At 37.0% G+C, this 16111-nt stretch overlaps 2 protein-coding genes across 2 annotated transcripts; one reads left to right on the top strand and one right to left on the bottom strand.

The window, feature by feature from the left end:
- Nucleotides 1–639: 639 nt before the first annotated feature.
- Nucleotides 640–3239, bottom strand: LOC116255592 (glyoxylase I 4). The gene is made up of 5 exons (XM_031631464.2): nt 3080–3239; nt 2346–2511; nt 1856–1939; nt 1566–1769; nt 640–1003 (listed from the first exon to the last, which is right to left on the bottom strand). Exons 1-5 carry the CDS (start codon nt 3140–3142, stop codon nt 912–914), a joined length of 609 nt encoding a protein of 202 aa, XP_031487324.1. The 5' UTR covers nt 3143–3239; the 3' UTR covers nt 640–911.
- Nucleotides 3240–5529: 2290 nt separating this feature from the next.
- Nucleotides 5530–15599, top strand: LOC116256430 (uncharacterized). The gene is made up of 6 exons (XM_031632794.2): nt 5530–5884; nt 8752–8837; nt 9315–9461; nt 11560–11683; nt 14340–14626; nt 15348–15599. The coding sequence occupies exons 1-6, from the start codon at nt 5647–5649 to the stop codon at nt 15438–15440; spliced, it is 975 nt and encodes a 324-aa protein (XP_031488654.1). The 5' UTR covers nt 5530–5646; the 3' UTR covers nt 15441–15599.
- Nucleotides 15600–16111: the final 512 nt, after the last annotated feature.

Here is a 16111-nt window from a genome sequence, read left to right as displayed (position 1 = left end):
GATCCTCAATCTTATCATTTATTTTCAATTTAAAGGGTACACTTATTTAGTGAGTTCAGCTTTCAATTTTCTCTCACGATAAACTACCAGATCTATATCTCGATTATTTGCATAAAAAACCTCCGGTATTCAAGGTTTTGTTGCTAATTCTCCGAGAATGAGTACATCTTTAATACTCTACAACCATTGGTCAGAAGTAGAAATTACTTTCTGGTTAAGATCTGCAGCACTTTTCTCCCGAACAATCAGAAACAATCTGCCTTACTCAACGAGTTCATCATGTTCCAAGAAGCTGATCACAATCATCGCGGAACCGACGGTTTACATATACAAATAGCAACTCAAAATGCTTTGAGAGCCACATGTAAGCAGAATGTTGCATTCTTGCAGCACTCTGTTGCAGTAAGCCGAAGATATGGCTCCCAACTGTCGCTGTGGTTGTCAGAAAAACGTTACCGCCTTTTTCCAACAAAACAATGATATATTTTGTCAAGAACTTTCTGCCATGGACAACAAATGAAAAAAAAAATGCTTTATTAAGTCAATTTCCGAAAGATAAACAGAAGCGGTCGAAAGGAGAAGCAAAGAATAAACGTTACGAGAGTTCAAGCAAACCAAGAATTTTCAAAGCTTCATCACTTGAGGTGAAAACATTATTACATATATCTAGTATGCACTAATGCATTTCTTTCTTACAGTCCAAGTAGAATATATATAAGAGTTGCGGTGCCACGTGGAGAATAATGCATGATGTCTTGTGACATTAGTAGAATACAGATTTCCGAAAGGATGAATATATACAAGCGCTGTCTGTAAAATATGAACGCTAAGTTTGATATACAAGGATCTCCATTACCCTAAGGGATGTAAGCATCATCCATTGGAATAAAGCAGATAAAATAAAACCAAATCTAGTCTGCTTGTACAAATTCCAATGCATTCCCATCTGGATCACGTGCAAATATCGCTGGCCGACCAGAACGGCTGAGTGTGTATGGGATACCTGAAGAAAAATCAGCAATGGTGTCAGAGATGCATGTTTTCATCTACAACCAGTAAAATTCCTGTCTAATTCTTGAATAGAGGAAGAAAGTATGGCATTGTCTTTTTTTTTTCTCTCTTTTTCAGCAGCAAGAAACCACCGAGTTTCTTGGACGTGACAGACTTGTTGATACACCAGCTGCATATTTGTCATCGCCCATTGTGGTTTCCTGTCAGTCTCAGAGGACCGGTAGCCCTCTTTACCAGCAGGGAAGGGTTAATACCAACAGATCCAAGGGTACCTTGAACAAAAACAACTATCTTTTTGGTTGTAGAGGCTCATGAAAGAGAGCTACTTTGCAATGCTGGGCCTTCAAATGACAGTATCTCTGCTACACCTTTTATTCATGTGTAAACTTTTGAGTTTTCAAATATCATCAATTTGTTCTGGTACTAGGAAATGATGGAGAGGGGAGAGTGAATTGCGTTAATTAGTTGGTCCAGTTCTCGGAAATGTACTCCTGCACAAAGCTTTTAGACTTAAAATTTGGAAGGGGGTATCATCTGTAGCCTTCAGCTATTACCTGCTTTATCGAAAATCTCCTTCAGTCTCGACACATCACGGATACTAAGACAAGCATGGCGATCCCTTCCCCCATGTTCTGGGCGCCCAGTTGTAGGATCTGGATTGGGGAGTTCCATCAAGTGAATCATTTCTGAACCAACCCACAACCAAGCACCCCTGTATGGAAGTTTATCATCTGGCCTAGCTTCATTTATTTCGAGTCCTGGTACACGGATCAAATCAGCATGCATCTGGAAAAAAATTTAAAATGGCTACTCACATTATCCATATGGACAACAACTAACGCACCCAATAGATTTTGATAGAAGTCGAGTGATCTTTCAAGATTTTCACATAATATTCCAACATGATGGATGCTAAGGAATCCAACACCTGCAAGAAGATAGAAAATTTTACTTGTATCATTTAAAGATACAAGAAATTTGTCAAACTATTGCGCAAGCCTCATCTTTCTCCTTCGCTATTGAGTATCAATGAAACTTACATTTTTAGCTTTGGAAAAGGCCATTAAACACATAACAAAAAAGCAATCCCTATATTCACAACCCTGTTCTTAAGAAGGGACTGCAACATAGAGGAAGTGTAAGCAAAGAGAGAAGGCTCTTCGTGAAGGGATGAAAGAAAAAAAAAAGGCAGTCATTGGAAAGACTTCATTTGGAAGACTTCATAGCATGGATGGAAAAAAGAAGCAGCCTACTTCCAGCACACTGTTCAATAAATGATACACACCAGAATTTTGTTTAGTCTCTAAAAGCAAATGGATAATTTGTCACCTAACCATCAGAATCATTTTTTGTTGTGGATCCTCTCTCAAGTACATCCCCTTGAATGGAATTCCTACATATATAAGATACTTTATGCTTCTTCTTCCACTCAGCAACTACAGAGCTACCACATGATGGTATACTGCTCTTCAAAAGCAAGCAGTGATTTGCAAGATTCGCCTGTCAAAGAAGTTCTCAGATAGTAAAGACAACCAGTAATAAACGTTTCAGCATCTACAAGTGATGACAAGTTATATGAAGGAAAAAGCTTTGGATCAAAAGATCAAAGGCAACATAGAGGAAGTGTAAGCTTTGGATCAAAAGATCAAAGGCACCTTGGCGAACTGGCAACATAAAATTTGTGAAGAATTCAAAGGCACTGGGACGAAGCTAGGATTCCTTTGGAAGGATAAGGTAAAAAACTACACTAACAAGAAGTTGGTGATCGTTAAATGCAATGGTTTGGGATAATCCTATAAGAAGTCCCATTCAGACAAATCAGCTAAGGCAGAGTAATTGATTTTCTTCAATTGCCAGTCAAAGCACAAATAAATGAAAAGCCTAGCCTTGAAATGAAAACTAAGGATACCACACTGTAGATCGTGGCTGTTTTCTCGTGCCCGTGGATTCGTAGAGACATACCTTAGCAAACTCCTTTATCTCCTCTTGTGCATCAAGTTGATATGAAAGGGCTTTTTTCAGATAAAAAGTGGGTAGAGAACAAAACGAAGACCGAAGATATGGGTACCTTGGGAGATGACGGCGGACGGAGGGAGAGGACAACTGAATAAGAAGCCGTTGCAGACGCCATTCTTCTTTTTCTTCCTTGAACACACAGAGAGAGAGAGAGAGAGAGAGCAATGCGTCGGATTTCCGTGGTGGTCAGGAAGAGGTTGTGGGGGAACAAGTCGGGGCCCGCAGGGATCAAACAGCCACAAATTTCCCCACCTCCTGGGAAGATCAGCCCTTGGTTCTCCGATCCGCACTAAAGCCGAGTCCAGCGAGTCCAGGCTTCAGGGTGTAACCGTGTAGGGTGTACGTGTGGTAATGTTATGAAGAAGATTAAAGAAATTTTTTACCAAATAAAATGTCCATTTAATTTTTAAAAGTTAATAAATAGATCCTCAAATTTTTAAATTATTTTCGAAAAGTCACTCACATGTAAAACTATTTTTTCAAGGAAGCATTCAAAAGTAAATTTATACTTAATATCGCATAGTCTATCATATTTAATTAGCATATAATGTTCAAACGTAGCTTCACCGAGAAAGACATAAAGAGTCGACAAAGTTGGTAACATTTTAGGCATTAGGATTTAATTGTTTCTTTAAGATATATATATATATTATATATATATATATATATAAAAGATAAAAACAATTTAGTTTTTATCATCTACTGCTTACATTTAGTTTTAGAATTAAGGTTCCATATTATCAAACTCAAAAGGAAAATTCAAATTGGTATTTTTATTCCAATTCCAAGCTGAGGTGAAAATTTTATTCTGTTTTGGTTTTAAAATCAAAATTCTAATACATCAAATGCCCCCTTATTTGCACATGTAAATAGAGAATTAAAATTTCATATATGCTTTCATCATTCTATTGAAGTGTTAAAGGTTTATGTTACAAAAAAAATTTACCAATTCAAAAGGGCATAAAGAGAAAAGATTCAAATTTGTACCAACATGCTTTCAAAAGAGTCGTGCACCTTGTAAAGTTGAGGATTAAATCTAGCCATTTCGAGATCCCCTCTTTAGCAGCTCTAACATAAATTAATATTTATTTAGATTTTTCATTTCTATAGTGTTTTTCGATATCACACCAGATGGGATAGAAATTAGAAACCGGTAGATAGACCGTCTTTATTTATTTGAAGCTCACGACATCAATTCTCTATGTTATAAAAGGGAGACATTAATGTACAAGTTGAAGCATAATATAAACATCATCTTGAGATATCAAAAGCAAACCTGGTGTGTAGGAAGAAAAGGTGAGAGCTTCAGCTCTCAATCAACAATAAAATGAAATAATTTTTTTGTTCACGTAGATAATTCTTCACTGTTTTAAACTCTTAGTTGTTTTTTGGATTTTACTTTGAAATTGCTTGGTACATGAGAATTTGGATTTGTATCCCATTGTGTGTGTGTGTGAAATATTTTCCCTTTGCATTCATTTATATTACTAGCAACCAATTTCTTTAATTATTTTTTATAATTACAATGTCAAATGTGCTCTATCTTTGGCTTAATTATCTTAAATTAGTGATTGGGATTACATATTGATGGTAGAATCTGGTTTCTTGCAAATTACATATAAATGTTCTTGGAAAGAAACAAAGGTTGATGTAGATGAATTGGCATATAAATATACTTTGTATAATACATTTGTATTTTGGTGAACACATTACTGAATTATGTTTATGGTCATATGAGAAGAGATGAATTTGTTTTAAATTGCAAATATTATATATGAATTTTGGGTAAGAGGAGTGTCTCATCGAATTCGAGGGCCAGAGCCTCCATCCAACTGATTGTCTCTTAGAAACAAAGCTTGTTTTGATGTGTCGGAGTGCCACCCACACCACACTTCAACTTACACGTCAATGCCTCCTTCTTTTACAACATACTGATAATTTAAAATGAAAACACTCCTTCTTTTACAACATACTGATAATTTAAAATGAAAACAAACATCCTGCTCACCATATGCCCTGACGGTTGCACTAATCCCATAAAAAATAACTAAATATGAATTTACAAAGCTAGATTTAAAAAAAGTTTATTAAATACTCTGGTACCTCTATCAACTAAAGTTAAGTCTATGCTTAACCACAACTTTCTTGTAAACAAACAAAAAAAATCCAATTTGTTCATAGAAAAAAAGGCAACTTCGAAAAACTTTATTTTTAACATTTATTTCCTAAAATAATACATTTGAAAATAGATTGTTAATTTAAATAGATTTACGAATTTAAAAATAAAAAGAAAAAAAACTTGTACGACCTTGGATCATTTATTAGCCGATATGATGCTCTCAGCAGTGCTACTCATTTCCTAATGATTTGTAATTGTGAATAGCAACAATTTCATCTGAAACTCTGCCGTAGATATCAGGTACAGAATTCTAAATCCCTTTGAGGAAGGGAATTTGACGTTAAGAAGATGAACATTTGTGAAGAGAGAGGCGTTAAAAAAGGTATGAGAGATTTTTTTGTAGGAGGCGACGGGGAGGTTACCTGTCAGAACAGCGAACATCACAAGCCCCGGTACATTTCTTTCTTCCGTGCCGGCGACGGCAGAGAGAGGAAGCAGACATGAAAGTGGAATTGCATGCACCAACCTCACCGGCAGCGCCACCGCCGTTGTCGCCTTCGTCATCCGAGACAGAGGATAAGGAAGCGGACGAGTCCGTCGCCCTCCTTCCACTTGGGCGCCACGACCGGCCCTTGCCACCGGAAGCAAGCGCAAGCATCGAGATCAGGGATGAGGATGAGGCTGACTCTCCATCGCTTGCTTGCTGCCGTATCTGCCTCGAGTCGGATTCCGATCCTGGTACGTCTTCAGTTTCCATGTTTTAGAGCGATTAGTTTGAAAACCTCTTCTTCCTTCTGGCACGAATGACGGTGGGAGAGATATTCCCGATTGCGCCTCATATGATTCTCCGCTTTCTTTTTCGTTTCTATCTTTCTGTTCTGTTCTTTTTGTTCCTGAAAAGTTCGTGCTGTAGCATGAATTTTGGTGTCTTAATTTGTTCAATTGGCGGAAACACCAAGATGTTCTCTTTAATTTTAATCATGGATCCTACTTTGGGAACAATTGAGAGAAAACACATATTCATTTCGGAGTTAAAATGCTAGGCTTTCTTGCCCCAGCTTCGTCTTTTCCCACGGGTTCGGTACTCGTGATATCTTGTTACTGGCCTTCTTGGTACACGGGCGGCTCCTACCAAGCGGAGGGAGCCTTGGGGGGATCTTTACTCAAGGATACTGGGACCATGGTCCTATGGTTGCATGTATCAACAGCTAGTCATGATGAATTCCTGCGAAGAGAAAAAGAGCAAGACACACGGAAAAGATGACGTGACCTTTTTCTTTCAATAGCGTAGGAATTCACCAGAATCAATCTTTTATTGGCCTCACCTTATAGTGTTAAACTCATAGCCTCAAGAAAGTGGAGTAGCTTGAACAGTTCTGTTTAGTGGCGGATGAAGTAATGCAAGGAATCAAATTCTGATGAATCGTGAGATTGAGAGAGTTGCCAGATCCGGTGTTCTTCCGCCAATGTTATACGTACGACAGAGGATGTTCTGTGCATCCTGTATTGGAAACATCGCGAGAAGGGAAACGTTTCTGCCGTCCAAAGTTTCAAGTACGTGTGGAATTTGTCTCAAGACGGTTCAAATAAGTCTTTCAGGCCCTAGATAAGCAAACCGGGAGGTGATTTGAATCATAATATTTTTGTGGATGCTGTGTGACCTATGAGGATTTCTCTGCTACCACTCATTGTCATTGAGCTATTCATTGGCCAAATTCGTAGTGTATCTTTCCTTTACATGGTGATCGAGTGTTTTGAAACGTTAAACATGTCTATCAGGCATCCAGGTGGCTGAGCTTGGATATAATTTGGATGTTGCCCGGCTGTAAGACTCCTGCAAGTTGTCTTCCATTTTTATTGTCACCGTTTTATTGTTATATGGTGATCAAACATGTAGGGCACTCAACACCATCACTCAAAGTTTTTGAGAAATTTTCTCATGCTTTTAGGGTGAAAACTAAAAAATATGGAGAAACGTGTGAAAGTGATTTTTTTTTAATTAAATCTATTGTGAGATATGGGATGTAAGTTTTAACAGGAGACAAAATCTTACTTTTCATTTCTAATATTCTTTTGGAATTTGTCTAAAATTGAGTAAATAAACTTGCATTTGCTTCATTTTAATGCTCAAATCTGAACATTGCCAAAGCTAAAAATTGCACTTTTTGGTTGTGGGTACTGTTCAGGTCATGTGTGTGTTCAAGGTCAAGCTGTATTTAACTCTGTACTGCTCAAGTCTGGTCTGAATGAAGTATTGAAGAAATTTATGTTAGACCTTGTTCTTCTTTAAGTGCAATATGCTGTAACCTGAGACTGGTATGGTAAGTGACAGATAGTCATGTTTGACTTTGGTCATAGCTCGTTATTTAGGAGTAGAAGACTTGTTGTACCTTGCATAATAGGCATGAACTAGAAAAAACTGTATGTGCATAGGAAATTTTTGGCTGAGTGTAGGTATTCAATTGAGCAGATCACCAAGGTTGTGGCTCGCTAGTTGGCCAAGCAGTTGATGGTAGGAACCTGTTGCTGAGACATGGGAAAAGTAGTAGCTGGGTGGTTACCTTATAAGCCAAATATGCCAAGGTGGCCTTGCCACGTGAGCATAAGACAGGTGAAGGGTTGCGAACATATGGAAGTTGTGACCAAGCACATATTCTCCAAAGAAGTTAAGTGATTGCTGGACATGGGCATAGGTGTCAAGCCAGGCCTAGGAGGACAAATCTTCTTCAGGGGAAAGGAGAGTGCACTAAGTATGCAGTCCATTTTGTAAAGGATCTGGGAGATTCACTAAGTGTAAAGACTGTTCCTTCTGGCCATAAAAGGATGGGCAAACCCTTGTTAAAAGTGTCTGAATGCCGAAGAGAGTGTGTGTATATTTATGAGGCTTTAGTGCCTAATGCCCTTCAAGGTATCTGCTTCTCCATTATTGTCCCGTGAGTTGGACAAGACAGCAGGCTGGTAGTCTCCCTTAAAGTGAAGAGACCCATGTGTACTTAAGTATAAAATAACGTATAAAAGTTGCCCCAGTGACACTATTGTGCAGGTCATGTGTGTTTTCAAGTTCAGGTTGTGCTTGGATCATGTTGGACTGCTGAACTGCTCAAGTCTGGTCTTGATGAAGTATTTGAAGAAATTCATGTACTACTTATCGGATCTATTTCTGCTTCAAGTGGAGTATGCTGTAATCTGAGACTTGCCAGGTAGTTTTGTTTGACTATGTACAATTGGATCCTGGTGTAGAGAGGACTTATACGTATTTGAAAGAAGACTAATTTGAATGGTTCCATCATTTGGTTGTTTGAGAAAAACGTAAGAAGCATATGGTTGATAATCTTCTTTGAAGATTTGGTTGTTATTTCTCACACTAATGTGACTATGGACCAAAGTTATATGATTACAATTCCTATTTTTATGATTACAATAGCTACACAAAAGACTTACTGCATTATATTTTGTGGTTCACCCTCCTTTTTGCACAGTGCACTTCCAATTTTACCAGTGACTCCTGCCATCTAGAAACAGAGTTTCTATACTGGGAATTGGAACTGATTATTGTTGAGAAATCCTTTTTAGCATTAAGTCTTGTTTCATGATCTTTCTTGTAGGTGATGAGCTAATATCTCCATGCATGTGCAAAGGAACCCAACAGTTTGTTCATCGATCATGCTTGGACCATTGGCGTTCAGTGAAGGTATCTTTATTCATTTATCGTTTGATTTTCTTTAGAAGTATTTGCTTTAGTCTTTCAACTAGATGTCTGTAGTGCTACTTAATGCCTATGCCCACAGCTGCTAACAGGCTTAGTTGGTGCCTAGATGGGAATCATGGAACATGGTTTATTTGTAACACAAACAGAAAAAGGGAATAATTTGGTAGATTTATAACAAACACATTCTATATAAAAGTAATCAACAGGGGGAATGAATGCAATTTGTGTGTCATTGCTGAATAACACCAGTCTACATGAATATGTGACAGTACCACTTGTTTATGCCTTCAGCACTTCACTGAATAAAAGCAGAAAGTTTCAAATACCGAATGTAATACATCTAAATTCATGGAAGTTCTGATTTTCTGTCAAGGAAACCAAGTTGTCTCAAGATATTGTTTTTCTTCTTTTCTGATGGGTAAAACCTTGTCTGAATCTGAGGAAGAGTTATACTTTCAGGAAGGATTTGCTTTTTCACATTGTACTACATGCAAGGCACAATTTCATCTACGAGTGGAATTATTAGAAGACTACTCATGGCGGAAATTAAAGTTCAGAATTTTTGTGGCTCGTGATGTGATCCTTGTATTTTTAGCAGTACAAACTGTAAGCGTATTTCTTCCCTCTCTCTCTGTCTCTCTCACACACACACACACGCACAGTTGGAGCCAGGAATTTAGGTTATGGTAGGCACCAATTTATAGGAACATAAAAGAAGACTTAGAAATTAAACATTGTTTATGTATATCAAACTATTATACAATTACTATGTACTGTTATGGTTGGCATCGTCTTCTTTTCATGTTCGCAAAGCGGTTAGTAATGGCCTCTTACTGATAGCATCAAAAACATCATTCTTAACATAGGTAATCAGTGCATCACGGACCCATTTATCTTCCATTCTATTATGAAATTGAGTTTTAATACTGTTCATAGCTGAAACTGCTGTCTCAACATTTCTTGCAGTAACTGGTACTTTTGATGCTAACTTAATTAACAGAAATGCCGAAGGAAAATTTTTTGTTCTTCTTAGTTGCTACCAGATTTCTTTCAAGCTTGTTCTATTAAGCAATTAAATTTGAGAACTGAGCCTTGTATTTCACATACCAATATATGTTTGCAGTTGACTCTGAATCTACTGTAGGAAGCCCATAGTATAAAATTCAGCAAGAGAAATCAACTTCACTTGATCAAATGAAGAAAATGAGTCCTTTGGACTTAAACATGCCACACAAAGTGGAAGTTTTATATTTGCTTCTGAGAATCGATTAAATATTTCTTGTGACTATATATGTTCTCAATGATAACATAAATATTCAACACTTATCTCAAAAAGTTGAGTAAGTTTCTTGTAATAGAATAACACTTTGAAGTTTGAACATTACAACATGCAGCAAATTCATCTAGAGACACACGTAATAGTTTCATATTTACATTGATGATTGATACCTCAAATTTAAATTCTTAAAATATCATCCAGGAAAATATTATCAAGAGAAATAAGATCCAATTCAAGGTCATAGTTCCACCCCTTTATTATGTCTCGTGAACTTAAAGACCCAAACATCAGTCTAATATATATGACTTGGGAAATTGTGTAATTATGTTCATGGAAACACACTGTTGGCACATAGGATGGTTATACTTTTATGGAAAAATATACCATGTGCCCCTAGCCAATGTGCTAAAACCTTCTTATTATGAAATAATTCTATTCATTATTTTGACATTGATAACAAAATTATTCTCTGAATCTGAACTTGGAGATTTTCAAGCCAACTCGCTAGAGTATTCCTGAAATTATTGCAGTGTAAGGAATAGAAAAAGAAAGGTGCAATTTTTCAGACAACATGTTGATCAAAAGATTTTCGCTATTTTGTTTCGTCAGCACCATACGTCCCCAGGGCATCTAAAAGAATGTAATGGGATAAGGGCCCTGCCACAAAATTGGACTTCTTGATTCAGAGACCTAACTACCAGTAATATTCAATTTGGACACAATAACATCTAATCTTTGATATCGAGGAGCTTCATGGAAGCACACAGGATCTTAGCGCATCTAAAGTTTATTTAGAAAATCATTAATATGTAAATAGGTATGCTTTCACAAAAAAGCAAAAGAAAAGAGGTGAAAGAAACATTGCAAGGTTCACATTATTGGGAATGTATGTGACAAGTTCTGACTTACTAGACTTAATATTCACCACGCGCAAAAAGCAATGGAGTGTCAACACTGTGCGGCTTTATTCAAGAAAAAAGCAGAGACGGTGATGGATTCCATTTGTCTTCGCCCATTCAATTCCATCACCCTTTGACAATTAAAGGCCATTAGAGTGCCACTTGCAATTGAATTGACTCCTAATGTTCTCTCTTATATGCCAGTTGATTAAATAGAAAAAGGTGGCTAGCTTCTTTAGGAACAAATCAAAGTTAAATATAAGGTCTGCCCTGCATTAGAATAGAAATAAACTGAAAAAGGAAAAAACAACAAAGAAAGAAGAATTTTTGGTTTGCGCTCCCTGGCCTATATGTATCTCTCCCCTTGAACACATACACACGTAGGTTATTCTGATGCTATTCTCATTAAACTCAAAAGCTAGTAATAAATGAATATAGTTGAGTTAAAAGTTAGGATTTGTTATACTGTTCCGAAACAATTGAGTTTTAGAAGTTGCTCAAATTGTTTGGTGTTCTTAATCTGCAGGTTATTGCTATTTTAGGCGGATTTGCATACCTAATGGATACAAATGGGGATATCAGAAACTCTTTCAGTGATGGTTGGGATCGAATATTATCTAAACATCCAATTCCATTTTATTACTGTTTTGGTATGATTTGGACTTATTTTATATTGCCCTACATATTCTTTCCAATTTCCATTCTTATTTCAGCTTGTCTTTATTAGCAATTCATCTCAAAAATAGTTGTTCTTCGATCATATCTCTTTAAATGAAAGATCAGTGGCAGAGTTGTGAAAAACTGGCTTACTCCTTTTGAGTTTCGGATGTGCTTCACACCAGTCACATGGATTGCCCATTTTAGTATTCTGTCCTATTTTCCTTTCTAGGAAGGTCATACAGAAACTTTCTAGGATAATATCCTATTTTCCTTGATCACTATATCCATTGTTGCAATTGTGGTAAATCATGATAGCGTCCTAGCTTTCTAGGAAATGGACATAAATGCAGTACCAAGTTCATAGTGTGATACCTTGTTTTACCTCATGGTAGTATTATAAAATTATATAGCTGATGAGAAAAGGGACATGATATACGCCTCAAACTATATTCACCTAAGTATCTTATGTTTATCATATGGTACTGTATGGATGCAGTACGAGTTGTACCATAGAAGTTGTTTGATACGTGGACCGCAGCATGCTCTAACATTGTGTTTTGTGGAAAGGTGGGGGCCCATGCTTGCACGCAAATGTGGAACTACAGAATATATAGACTGCAAAAAGGGTGCTCCATGTTTATTGTGGAACATGTGGAATGGTCCAGCCTGGATGCAAACAGCATTGCAGAGGAGGTCAAGGTGTTCTGACTCGTTCTTTGAATGTGCCGGCATGGTAGAACTGTGCAATCTTTTTTCATGCCTTTCCGGATTGAGAATCAGACACCTTCTTGGGCCTTGTTCGTATCATAGTGAGAGAGAAGAATTTTTCTGATTGGTGATCTTGAGTGTAGGAAGGGTGCAGCTTGTGAGTGGGGATGCAAGTCCATGTGCAGGTGTGAGTGCGGAAAAAAAAACATGTGTGTGGATGCAGCAAAGATATATATATATATATATATATATATATATATATATATATATATGTATGTATGTATGTATGTATGTATGTATACATTAGGAAAATTATTAACTGACAATTAATAAGTATGACTATAGGAATTATTTAACAAAAGAAAAAATGCATATATATATATATGTATTCACAAACAAGAAAATTAATATTAACAATTAACAAGCTACGCCTCTGGCAATTAATAATTAAAAAAAAGCAAATTGTCCATTACTGCACCCTCCCCCACTGGATTGTGACTCGGGTGCAGCAACTCTTTTGAAGAGCCTGTGTTAGGCATGCAGAAGAAATAAAATGCGTTTAGAAGTGAACCTCGCAAAAAAATGGCCCTTTTGATGTTTGTTCACCCACTCGGGAAAATCACTATTTTCATAGCAAAATACTAGATTTGAGTGGGAGAGAGGGTGAAACAAAAAGGGGGTGTACCTTAAAAACTCCAAGTTTATTCTTAATTTCTTTCTGTATAGGAGCATACGGCAACCCTTATGGTTGACTCCATTCCATCAAGCCAATTTCATGTGGAAAGGACAGGTTTTTTCTATTTTATTGTTATGAAACTTAAAATACTTATTACTGTTGTTGTGTTATATAAATATTTTAGACAAGTTTAACCTAAGCCTTTAAAGTTTGTTTATATCTTTGACATATGCATTGTTTCTTTTTCATGATTTATGCAAGTCATAATTATTTGGTATGTGTTATTATGATTCTATTCTGTGTCTTTTTTACTTTTCTTTTTCTTAGTTTTAGAAAGTGCAATCGTACAGCTGGCTTTATAGGGACAGTTACATACCTTTTATATGGCATTGGATGTATCTTCAATGGTATTCATATTTGATTGATTGAAATCCCCTTGATTGGTCCTCCAATATTGAGCAATAGAAGCGAAGGTTGCATGATAAATGATCTACCATTTTTTTTTAAGTACAGAAGAAAGGTAACGATGACTACTGTAAATCAATACTCCATAAATCAGTACTCCAATATATCGCTTTACTTGTGTATGCAATGTCCCTTCATGCATGCATGTGTGTGGGCATCTTCGTGCAACATAACTTGCCTATTGGTTTAGGGTTGGTTACTTATGCTGTTTGAAGCAGTGTAGCGAAAAAAGGCTATAAATTAAATTGCCGTTTAAAATTTCAAAAAAATGCATTTTTTGAAAAAAAATGTTAAAATGAGCTTTTTTCATTTTTTTCATGTTTTTTTATTGCCAAAAACTTTTTTTCATTTTCTATTTTTTAATTGTTGCAGATCTACTTATTTTTTGACATTTGTGTTATTAGTTTCTCACTTATTTTATTTTCCCTCATTTTTAGTTTTTTTTAATTTTTAAAAAATTACCATATTTTTTTTCGTTTTTTTCCCTTTTTTTTCAAGCTCGCCGTATCATATCCGAGAAAAACCTTGCCATTTAAAACTTCGAAATGTTTATTTGTGGGTATGCTTTGAAGTGATGCATTCAGTGGGCTGCAGATGGGGAAGCTGAGGAATTATGCTGTTGGCTTGCTATATCATTGTCATTTGTCAATAAACTCCTTCAGTTTCCATTCATTCAGATATATGTTATGTACGATGCCATCTCATTGGGCCATGTGACATGGCTTTTCTTGTAAACGGGGTCTTACTTTCTGTTTTCATGTCCTATTTACTTCTCTAATGTGGCTTTTCTTGTCCAGGGGTGTTTCTTTTCTTTGTGTTAGTGGGTGTGGTAGGGCTGATTGTGCATTGCTCTTCTATCAGCAATCATAATCCTTGTGTGGCTGGTTGTCGCAACTGCTGCTATGGTTGGGGTATTCTCGACTGTTTCCCAGCTTCCGTAGAAGCTTGTGGTATTCTTCTTGTCGTCATGGTCATCATGTTTGCTATACTTGGGATTGCATATGGCCTTCTTGCTGCTACATTGGCGATCCAAAGAACCTGGCAAAGGCACTATCACATCCTTACAAAAAGGGAGCTCACAAAGGCATGTTTTGTTTACCTTATTCATGCAGCTGCTAATGCTTTTACTGCCATTGGTAAAAATGTGATTAAAAGCAATGTTTTTAGTGAGCGCGGTTTAAAATTGAGCTGTGCCATGGTCTAGTGTATCTCGACTTTTCCTGTGGTCGTTTTCAGTTCATACCCAAAAAATGCAATGTATTACGACAACTGATAGTAAGTTACATTGTAGATGAACCTTTGATTTTTTTATTTTTGAAATCTTCGATATAGAAAGTTATTTTTCACACACTTGGGATGCTGCAGTCTGCTTCCCTTTAGCCACATGCATCAGTGCATGTGGCGTCTGAAGTCAAGTGTTGAGTTTGGTTCTAATTTCTAATTAAAACTTTAATAATTTGGTCCAAAACTGACCCACGTGCGACGGTCTGGCAGATCCTAATTGCTTTGTACCCTCTTCTGTTTTGTATTCGAAAAACCAAGAACTAGGATCCTTGGTAGCGTGGCTCATAGGTATATAAAGGTTTTGTTGAGAATCTTCAATAGAGGACCGTTCATGTGTTCTTCCTCGTCACATACTATGTTTGTCTTAGCAACGTGTCTCCATGACTGTCGTTGTCTCTTAGCATCAACGATGTTGCCGTCACCAGCGTCCTCCAGAACTGATGGAATCATGAATCTTCTAAGAATTTTTCTTTCGTTTGGCTAACGGTCTTTCCAATTGACTACCTGTACTGCTGTTGCAGGAATATGTCGTTGAAGATCTCCATGGGTCATATTCACCACCGGAGATGGACCCCGAGCATGAGCAACATCTCAAGTCACTAAAGCTTCTTTAGTAACTGACGCTTCTTTTATGTGGAAATTGCTCTGCTTTGTTGTTAATATTTGTATGAAAGTCTGCTAGAATATGGAGGTTATAATCTTATACTCTGCACGCTATGGCATTAATGATGCAGAAGAATGGTTTCAGTTTATAAAATGAAATTTTATGAAAATTTTACCAATTTGCAAGCAATGAGATCGAGAACGTAGTGGCAAACACAATCGACTCAAACAGCTGCGGTATACTAACGACTGATTGATCTTGACTCGGTAGATTAACCAAATTAAGATCAGGTTTAGATTCCTGGTTTGTAGAGGGTTTGGTGCAGTCCTAAAAAGGAATGTTTGATTCCCATCCCAAGAATGTCAGGAACTAAATTCCCCTTCCTAGCGTGGTCTGGTCGAACACCGTTTTGGGGACACGTCTTACCTTTTCGTAGAAGACTGGCTTATCGTTGGACTTGAAGGTGTTGGATCCATTAATGTATGGGTAAGAGAAGTATATCATTCTACTGCTCAAGTACATAGCCGAAATCTCCACTCATTTTCGTAGAAGACTGGCTTATCATTGGACTTGAAGGTGTTGGATCCATTGATTTATGGGTAAGAGGAGTATATCATTCTACTGCTCAAGTACATGGCCTAAATCTCCACTCAATCCCTTATCTCCTTATGTTGCAGAGTA

Source organism: Nymphaea colorata, chromosome 6 (genome assembly GCF_008831285.2).
Source record: "Nymphaea colorata isolate Beijing-Zhang1983 chromosome 6, ASM883128v2, whole genome shotgun sequence".
Classification (NCBI taxonomy): Eukaryota; Viridiplantae; Streptophyta; class Magnoliopsida; order Nymphaeales; family Nymphaeaceae; genus Nymphaea; species Nymphaea colorata.
The sequence above is the reverse complement of the archived record's forward strand: the minus strand, read 5'-3'. Positions and strand labels throughout refer to the sequence as shown.

Coding starts and splice junctions, on each gene's coding strand:
- LOC116255592 (XM_031631464.2), bottom strand. CDS start 3,142: ATGGCGTCTGCAACGGCTTCTTATTCAGTTGTCCTCTCCCTCCGTCCG. Junction 1,940..2,345: donor AACAAAAAATGATTCTGATG/GTTAGGTGACAA, acceptor ATCTTCTTGCAG/GTGTTGGATTCCTTAGCATC. Junction 1,004..1,565: donor GGAGATTTTCGATAAAGCAG/GTAATAGCTGAA, acceptor ATTTTTCTTCAG/GTATCCCATACACACTCAGC.
- LOC116256430 (XM_031632794.2), top strand. CDS start 5,647: ATGAAAGTGGAATTGCATGCACCAACCTCACCGGCAGCGCCACCGCCG. Junction 5,885..8,751: donor CGAGTCGGATTCCGATCCTG/GTACGTCTTCAG, acceptor TCTTTCTTGTAG/GTGATGAGCTAATATCTCCA. Junction 11,684..14,339: donor TCCATTTTATTACTGTTTTG/GTATGATTTGGA, acceptor TTTCTTGTCCAG/GGGTGTTTCTTTTCTTTGTG.